We start from the raw sequence: 9,371 nt of genomic DNA, 5'->3' as shown, positions 1-9,371 counted from the left end.
AGAATACATTGTGCTATGCTAACTGTAACTAATTGCAGAATACATTGTGCTATGCTAACTGTAACTAATTGTGATCTGCATGTCCACTGCCTGAATGTAGCCCGAGAACATCTGTAAGAAGTCAACAAGACTTTAGCACTACAAGTGTCACTCAGAACACCTACTATGTGACTCATCTGCTCTCAAACAGCAGCCAATCGGTTCCCTCGGATCCCTCACGACGTCACCGAGGGCCCCTCGTTGAAACTGACCGTGACCTGAAGATGATAGAGGAGCGTGAGGCGAGGAGGAGAACGTCCCGAAAAACAAGGATAAGGAATCTCCTCCAATAAAACATGTTGAATTCGCTCACATTACTCCTGGAAAAAGTGTTCTTCCTCACTCACCTCAATGTCTTCAGGCCCAGTTTGTTGTTTTCAGACACAGACAGAGCGAGGGAGAAGAAGAGAGTTACACATCACTGCGAGAAAGAGGGGGGGAGAGAGGGAGTCCCGGATACCTCCGCCGGCGCCGCACTCCCAGACTCCATATACCAACGGGGAGACTTGCTAGAAGTGCCCCGGACTTTATTCACTCATTTCGGCATCTATTTAGGAGGTAACCGGGTGGCGCATCTGATTCCGGATATCTTGCCACTCTTTACAACGGACAAGCGTTCCATCCAGGTGATGGTAACAAACAAACGCTTAGTTCTCGGAGTTCTATCCAAGAGCGCCAGCATCCGGGTGGATACTGTTGAGGACTTTGCGTATGGAGCACCAATTCTACTGAACACTATGGACACTACCGTGCAGAAACGACCGTTTGATGGCGAAGAGATCGCGAGTAGAGCGGAGAAACTGGTTGGGAAGATAGCGTACAGCTTGCTTTGGAATAACTGTGAACATTTCGTTACTTATTGCCGGTATGGCATTGCAATCAGCATTCAAACTGACAAGGTAACATGTTGATATTGGCCTAGACTAGGCTATTTCTTCTTTTTTTACGCACGGACACATTGAAGAGGCTATCTGTCTGAAAGCTATATATTCCAATGTTAAACTAGCTGGAAAATGATAACGGAGTTTTCCTAAATAGGCCCACCGTGCTGGTCACAGACATCAATTCAACTTCTATTCTACGTCGGTTCAACGTAACATAATTGAAACCAGTGTGTGTCCATTGGGACATTTAAAAGATCCCTAAAGTATTGATCATCCATTTGGTGTGCGTCCTGTGTACGCGATTGGTACTGTTGCTTGCCGGTGAGTAGTTTTCACAGAGCGACGCTGCCGGACTCTGTAACTAACATAATTAAAATATTAAAATATGAATTAATAGATTAATTGAATGCTGTGAACTAGTAATTGCTGGTTTAGGTGATAGACCTATCTGCCTTGATAAAAAAAAAAAGTTTGTTTTACTTAGAATTTGATTAATCTCAAGCCAAATAGGTTAAAAGTGGTCATTAGCCTATTTTACTTAGTGAGCAATGCTAAATGATGCGCGTCAATATGGACCAATAGGTTTGTAGAGCAGACAATGGTCCGTCCCAGATGACACCCTATTACCTAAACTCTTCGGCTGTCCCCATAGCAGAACCCTTTTTGGTTCCAGATATAACCCTTTTGTAGAAACCTCTTCGGAAAGGGTTCTACGTGGAACCTCGAAAGGTTCTACCTAGAACCAAAAGGGGTTATTCAAAGGGTTATCCTATGGAGACAGACAAATAACCACTTTAGCTTCAAGGTTGCAACTTTTTTTCTAACAGTGTAGACAGGGCTATTATGGTGTACACATTTTGGTCAGAGTCTAGTAGAAGAGCCCTGCTCTGGTCTAATGTAGGGCCCTGCTCTGGTCTAATGTAGGGCCCTGCTCTGGTCTAAAGTAGAGCCCTGCTCTGGTCTAAAGTAGGGCCCAGCTCTGGTCTAAAGTAGGGCCCTGCTCTGGTCTAATGTAGGGCCCTGCTCTGGTCTAATGTAGGGCCCTGCTCTGGTCTAATGTAGGGCCCTGCTCTGGTCTAATGTAGGGCCCAGCTCTGGTCTAAAGTAGAGCCCTGCTCTGGTCTAATGTAGAGCCCTGCTCTGGTCTAAAGTAGAGCCCTGCTCTGGTCTAATGTAGGGCCCTGCTCTGGTCTAAAGTAGAGCCCTGCTCTGGTCTAATGTAGGGCCCAGCTCTGGTCTAAAGTAGAGCCCTGCTCTGGTCTAATGTAGGGCCCAGCTCTGGTCTAATGTAGGGCCCTGCTCTGGTCTAATGTAGGGCCCTGCTCTGGTCTAATGTAGGGCCCTGCTCTGGTCTAATGTAGGGCCCTGCTCTGGTCTAAAGTAGAGCCCTGCTCTGGTCTAATGTAGAGCCCTGCTCTCTGGTCTAATGTAGAGCCCTGCTCTGGTCTAATGTAGAGCCCAGCTCTCTGGTCTAATGTAGAGCCCTGCTCTGGTCTAATGTAGAGCCCTGCTCTGGTCTAATGTAGAGCCCTGCTCTGGTCTAATGTAGAGCCATGCTCTGGTCTAATGTAGACCCCTGCTCTGGTCTAATGTAGGGCCCTGCTCTGGTCTAAAGTAGGGCCCTGCTCTGGTCTAATGTAGGGCCCAGCTCTGTTCTAATGTAGAGCCCTGCTCTGGTCTAATGTAGGGCCCTGCTCTGGTCTAAAGTAGGGCCCTGCTCTGGTCTAATGTAGAGCCCTGCTCTCTGGTCTAATGTAGAGCCCAGCTCTCTGGTCTAATGTAGAGCCCTGCTCTGGTCTAATGTAGAGCCCTGCTCTCTGGTCTAATGTAGAGCCCAGCTCTCTGGTCTAATGTAGGGCCCTGCTCTGGTCTAATGTAGAGCCCTGCTCTCTGGTCTAATGTAGAGCCCTGCTCTGGTCTAATGTAGGGCCCTGCTCTGGTCTAATGTAGGGCCCTGCTCTGGTCTAATGTAGGGCCCTGCTCATGTCTAATGTAGGGCCCTGCTCAGGTCTAATGTAGGGCCCTGCTCAGGTCTAATGTAGGGCCCTGCTCTGGTCTAATGTAGGGCCCTGCTCTGGTCTAATGTAGGGCCCTGCTCTGGTCTAAAGTAGAGCCCTGCTCTGGTCTAATGTAGGGCCCTGCTCAGGTCTAATGTAGAGCCCTGCTCTGGTCTAATATAGGGCCCTGCTCAGGTCTAAAGTAGGGCCCAGCTCTGGTCTAAAGTAGGGCTCTGGTCTAAAGTAGAGCCCTGCTCTGGTCTAAAGTAGAGCCCTGCTCTGGTCTAATGTAGGGCCCTGCTCTGGTCTAATGTAGGGCCCTGCTCTGGTCTAATGTAGGGCCCTACTCTGGTCTAATGTAGGGCCCTGCTCTGGTCTAATGTAGAGCCCAGCTCTGGTCTAAAGTAGAGCCCTGCTCTGGTCTAATGTAGGGCCCTGCTCTGGTCTAATGTAGAGCCCAGCTCTGGTCTAATGTAGAGCCCTGCTCTGGTCTAATGTAGAGCCCTGCTCTGGTCTAATGTAGGGCCCTGCTCAGGTCTAATGTAGGGCCCTGCTCTGGTCTAATGTAGGGCCCTGCTCTGGTCTAATGTAGGGCCCTGCTCAGGTCTAATGTAGGGCCCTGCTCTGGTCTAATGTAGTGCCCTGCTCTGGTCTAATGTAGGGCCCTGCTCTGGTCTAATGTAGTGCCCTGCTCTGGTCTAAAGTAGGGCCCTGCTCTGGTCTAATGTAGTGCCCTGCTCTGGTCTAATGTAGGGCCCTGCTCTGGTCTAAAGTAGAGCCCTGCTCTGGTCTAAACTAGTGCCCTGCTCTGGTCTAATTTAGGGCCCTGCTCTGGTCTAATGTAGGGCCCTGCTCTGGTCTAATGTAGAGCCCTGCTCTGGTCTAATGTAGGGCCCTGCTCTGGTCTAATGTAGTGCCCTCCTCTGGTCTAAAGTAGTGCCCTCCTCTGGTCTAAAGTAGTGCCCTGCTCTGGTCTAAAGTAGAGCCCTGCTCTGGTCTAAAGTAGGGCCCCATGGTGTTTAGGGTGCCGTTTGTCACACAGACAATGATTTGGCCATGTAAGCTGGGCTGCAAAACGGGATCAAACTCCCCCTTGCCCCCCAAAAAGGACCGACATGTAAATTAGGACCAGGCTGAGAGAACTATGGAACGACAATGTATCATCACACGTTTTAAAATAGGCAATTTGCACTACTTTGAGTTGATAGGCTGACAAGGCTTCGGAGTCTGCAGGTCTGGTGAGAGCCTGAGTTTATTTTAAATGAGCCTGTCTGTTGCTTTTAACAGTTGTTCATGGAACACCAGGCAGGAAGAAGTCGTTTTGAAAAGAGCTCTCATTTCTCAGCGCTTTCTGTTCTAGAGAACCCGTTAGCGCGCTCTGTTCTAGAGGAACCCGTTAGCGCGCTCTGTTCTAGAGGAACCCGTTAGCGCGCTCTGTTCTAGAGGAACCCGTTAGCGCGCTCTGTTCTAGAGGAACCCGTTAGTGCGCTCTGTTCTAGAGGAACCCTATAGCGCGCTCTGTTCTAGAGGAACCCGTTAGCGCGCTCTGTTCTAGAGGAACCCGTTAGCGCGCTCTGTTCTAGAGGAACCCGTTAGCGTGCTCTGTTCTAGAGAACCCGTTAGCGCGCTCTGTTCTAGAGAACCCGTTAGCGCGCTCTGTTCTAGAGAACCCGTTAGCGCGCTCTGTTCTAGAGAACCCGTTAGCGCGCTCTGTTCTAGAGGAACCCGTTAGCGCGCTCTGTTCTAGAGGAACCCGTTAGCGCGCTCTGTTCTAGAGGAACCCGTTAGCGCGCTCTGTTCTAGAGAACCCGTTAGCGCGCTCTGTTCTAGAGAACCCGTTAGCGCGCTCTGTTCTAGAGGAACCCGTTAGCGCGCTCTGTTCTAGAGGAACCCGTTAGCGCGCTCTGTTCTAGAGGAACCCGTTAGCGCGCTCTGTTCTAGAGAACCCGTTAGCGCGCTCTGTTATAGAGGAACCCGTTAGCGCGCTCTGTTCTAGAGAACCCGTTAGCGCGCTCTGTTCTAGAGAACCCGTTAGCGCGCTCTGTTCTAGAGGAACCCGTTAGCGCGCTCTGTTCTAGAGAACCCGTTAGCGCGCTCTGTTCTATAGAACCCGTCAGCGCGCTCTGTTCTAGAGAACCCGTCAGGGCATTCTGTTCTAGAGGAACCCGTTAGCGCGCTCTGTTCTAGAGAACCCGTTAGCGCGCTCTGTTCTAGAGAACCCGTTAGCGCGCTCTGTTCTAGAGAACACGTTAGCGCGCTCTGTTCTAGAGGAACCCGTTAGCGCGCTCTGTTCTAGAGAACCCGTTAGCGCGCTCTGTTCTAGAGAACCCGTTAGCGCGCTCTGTTCTAGAGAACCCGTCAGCGCGCTCTGTTCTAGAGAACCCGTCAGCGCGCTCTGTTCTATAGAACCCGTCAGCGCGCTCTGTTCTAGAGGAACCCGTTAGCGCGCTCTGTTCTAGAGAACCCGTTAGCGCGCTCTGTTCTAGAGAACCCGTTAGCGCGCTCTGTTCTAGAGAACCCGTTAGCGCGCTCTGTTCTAGAGAACCCGTTAGCGCGCTCTGTTCTAGAGAACCCGTTAGCGCGTTCTGTTCTAGAGAAACCGTTAGCGCGCTCTGTTCTAGAGGAACCCGTTAGCGCGCTCTGTTCTAGAGAACCCGTTAGCGCGCTCTGTTCTAGAGAACCCGTCAGCGCGCTCTGTTCTAGAGAACCCGTCAGCGCGCTCTGTTCTAGAGAACCCGTCAGCGCGCTCTGTTCTATAGAACCCGTCAGCGCGCTCTGTTCTAGAGGAACCCGTTAGCGCGCTCTGTTCTAGAGAACCCGTTAGCGCGCTCTGTTCTAGAGAACCCGTTAGCGCGCTCTGTTCTAGAGAACCCGTTAGCGCGCTCTGTTCTAGAGAACCCGTTAGCGCGCTCTGTTCTAGAGAACCCGTTAGCGCGTTCTGTTCTAGAGAAACCGTTAGCGCGCTCTGTTCTAGAGAACCCGTTAGCGCGCTCTGTTCTAGAGAACCCGTTAGCGCGCTCTGTTCTAGAGAACCCGTTAGCGCGCTCTGTTCTAGAGAACCCGTCAGCGCGCTCTGTTCTAGAGAACCCGTCAGCGCAATCTGTTCTAGAGAACCCGTCAGCGCGCTCTGTTCTAGAGGAACCCGTCAGCGCGCTCTGTTCTAGAGGAACGCGTTAGCGCGCTCTGTTCTAGAGAACCCGTTAGCGCGCTCTGTTCTATAGAACCCGTCAGCGCGCTCTGTTCTAGAGAACCCGTCAGCGCGTTCTGTTCTAGAGGAACCAGTTAGCGCGCTCTGTTCTAGAGAACCCGTTAGCGCGCTCTGTTCTAGAGAACCCGTTAGCGCGCTCTGTTCTAGAGAACCCGTTAGCGCGTTCTGTTCTAGAGAACCCGTTAGCGCGCTCTGTTCTAGAGGAACCCGTTAGCGCGCTCTGTTCTAGAGAACCCGTTAGCGCGCTCTGTTCTAGAGAACCCGTCAGCGCGCTCTGTTCTAGAGAACCCGTTAGCGCGCTCTGTTCTATAGAACCCGTCAGCGCGCTCTGTTCTAGAGAACCCGTCATCGCATTCTGTTCTAGAGGAACCCGTCAGCGCGCTCTGTTCTAGAGAACCCGTTAGCGCGCTCTGTTCTAGAGAACCCGTTAGCGCGCTCTGTTCTAGAGAACCCGTTAGCGCGTTCTGTTCTAGAGAACCCGTTAGCGCGCTCTGTTCTAGAGGAACCCGTTAGCGCGCTCTGTTCTAGAGAAACCGTTAGCGCGCTCTGTTCTAGAGAACCCGTCAGCGCGCTCTGTTCTAGAGAACCCGTCAGCGCGCTCTGTTCTAGAGAACCCGTCAGCGCGCTCTGTTCTAGAGAACCCGTCAGCGCGCTCTGTTCTAGAGAACCCGTCAGCGCGCTCTGTTCTAGAGAACCCGTCAGCGCGCTCTGTTCTAGAGAACCCGTCAGCGCGCTCTGTTCTAGAGGAACCCGTTAGCGCGCTCTGTTCTAGAGGAACGCGTTAGCGCGCTCTGTTCTAGAGAACCCGTTAGCGCGCTCTGTTCTATAGAACCCGTCAGCGCGCTCTGTTCTAGAGAACCCGTCAGCGCATTCTGTTCTAGAGGAACCAGTTAGCGCGCTCTGTTCTAGAGAACCCGTTAGCGCGCTCTGTTCTAGAGAACCCGTTAGCGCGCTCTGTTCTAGAGAACCCGTTAGCGCGTTCTGTTCTAGAGAACCCGTTAGCGCGCTCTGTTCTAGAGGAACCCGTTAGCGCGCTCTGTTCTAGAGAACCCGTTAGCGCGCTCTGTTCTAGAGAACCCGTTAGCGCGCTCTGTTCTAGAGAACCCGTTAGCGCGTTCTGTTCTAGAGAACCCGTTAGCGCGCTCTGTTCTAGAGGAACCCGTTAGCGCGCTCTGTTCTAGAGAACCCGTTAGCGCGCTCTGTTCTAGAGAACCCGTTAGCGCGCTCTGTTCTAGAGAACCCGTCAGCGCGCTCTGTTCTAGAGAACCCGTCAGCGCGCTCTGTTCTAGAGAACCCGTCAGCGCGCTCTGTTCTAGAGAACCCGTCAGCGCGCTCTGTTCTAGAGGAACCCGTTAGCGCGCTCTGTTCTAGAGGAACCCGTTAGCGCGCTCTGTTCTAGAGAACCCGTTAGCGCGCTCTGTTCCAGAGGAACCCATTAGCACGTTCTGTTCCATTGGCTCTACTCTAAGAGTGAATTGAGGTTTGGACCTTGGTGAAATTGGTTTGATATTTGAACTTCAATATATATATTTTTAACTTGGCAAGTCAGTTAAGGTCAAATTGTAATTTACAATGACGGCCTACACAATGCTGGGCCAATTGTGCGCCTCCCTATGGGACTCCCAATCACGGGTGGTTGTGATACAGTCTGGAATTGAACCAGGGTTTTATAGTGACGTCTTCTAGCAGTGCCTTATACCTCTGCGCCACTTGGGAGCCCCTGTCAAATGATTTGAGCTAGCTATCAAACAATAGCTACCTCAGGTTCTTCATGAAGGAAAACAATGTGTACATAATTACATGGCAACTGTGTAGACAGCCTGGGACAGTCAACAAAGTGCATGATCACAATATTCAAATCTAATTTCCGCTGTCTATTATTCCTTTCACAGAGAGGCATGCTTTACACCCTTTGGTTTTCTCATTCAATTATTTCAACATGTTTTAAAAAGATAGTTATTACAAATAACTTACAATTCAATAGCTCCTTGATCACATGACCTAGGCACTTGAAACCAACTTTTGTATTGTTCACAGTGTAGGGACCATAGAAATAGAATGAATAGAAAGGGACTCTCTATTCAAGTCAATGATGGCATAATGAGTGGATTGGCAGCCATTTTGAGTGTACCCCTGCCATAAAATAAAAGCAGGAAGTGTACCCTTCAATCTGTGGTTTGATTTGTTGAGTCAACCCAACGGACATTACAAAAAAAATACACTATATTGCATGAGCCGCATCATTTGAATTAACATTCTACATTACCATGGCAATCTAGCATCAGTTGATAGAACATTACAAAATACCATGGAAATGATTGCTTTGCAATACCAGGCAGCCATTGCGAGTGTACTCATGAGTTACCTCAGCGGACCCTCAATTGAAAACAGGTAGAGAGGTTCAACAGTTTCAATTACTTGGGGACTATTATAGACAGAATCCTTAACTTCACGCAAAAACACAGAACGTTTTACACTTACAACCCCTTCAGAAAGTTTTCACCCCCTTGACTTAGTCCACATTTTGTTCTTACAGCCTGAATTAAATTCACATATCTACACACAATAACCCCATAATGACAAAGTGAAAACTTGTTTTCCAAATTTATTGAAAATGAAATAGAGAAATATCTCATTTACACAAGTATTCACACCCTTTTTGCTATGACACTCCACCTGAGGCCAATTCAATTGTTTGGACATGATTTTAAAATAAATACACCAGTCTATATAAGGTCCCACTGTTGACAGTGCATGTCAGGGCAGAAACTATACCATGAAGTCCAGGGAACTGTCTGTAGATCTCTGAGATATAGTTATGATGAGGTGAATATATCTGGGGAAGGGTATAAAACAATTTCTACAGTGTTTAAAGTTTCCAAGAGCACAGTGTTCTCCATCATTGGGAAATGGGGAAAAATATGGAACTACCCAGACTCTGTCTAGAGCTGGCCGTCGACCAAACTGAGAAACCGGACAAGATCAATGATCACTCTGACAGAACTACAGAGTTCCTTATCTGAGATGGGAGAACCTTCCAGAAGGACAGAAGTCTCTTCTGCGCTTCACCAATCTGGGCTTTATGGAAGAGTGGCCAGACGGAAGCCACTCCTGAGAAAAAGGCACATGACAGCATGCCTGAGGTTTGCAAAAAGGCGTGTGAAAGACTCTGAGACCATAAGGCAAAAGAATCCAAGTGTAAAGCTGTCATCAAGGAAAAAGGGTGGCTACTTTGAAGAATCT

The 9,371-nt window shown here is 49.8% G+C and overlaps 1 protein-coding gene across 1 annotated transcript in view; it reads left to right on the top strand.

Annotated features, from left to right (window-relative positions):
- The first annotated feature begins 326 nt into the window (after nucleotides 1-326).
- Nucleotides 327-9,371, top strand: part of LOC129864854 (lecithin retinol acyltransferase-like) — a 15,759-nt gene continuing 6,714 nt past the window's right edge. Inside the window, exon 1 of the mRNA XM_055937138.1 lies at nucleotides 327-938. Within this exon, the coding sequence (XP_055793113.1) occupies nucleotides 336-938 (603 nt within the window). The 5' untranslated portion in view covers nucleotides 327-335. The remainder of the gene's footprint in view (nucleotides 939-9,371) is intronic.

This window comes from Salvelinus fontinalis, chromosome 11 (assembly GCF_029448725.1).
Source record: "Salvelinus fontinalis isolate EN_2023a chromosome 11, ASM2944872v1, whole genome shotgun sequence".
Taxonomy (NCBI): domain Eukaryota; kingdom Metazoa; phylum Chordata; class Actinopteri; order Salmoniformes; family Salmonidae; genus Salvelinus; species Salvelinus fontinalis.
Note: the sequence above shows the minus strand (reverse complement) of the source record. Positions and strands in the feature narration are given on the sequence as shown.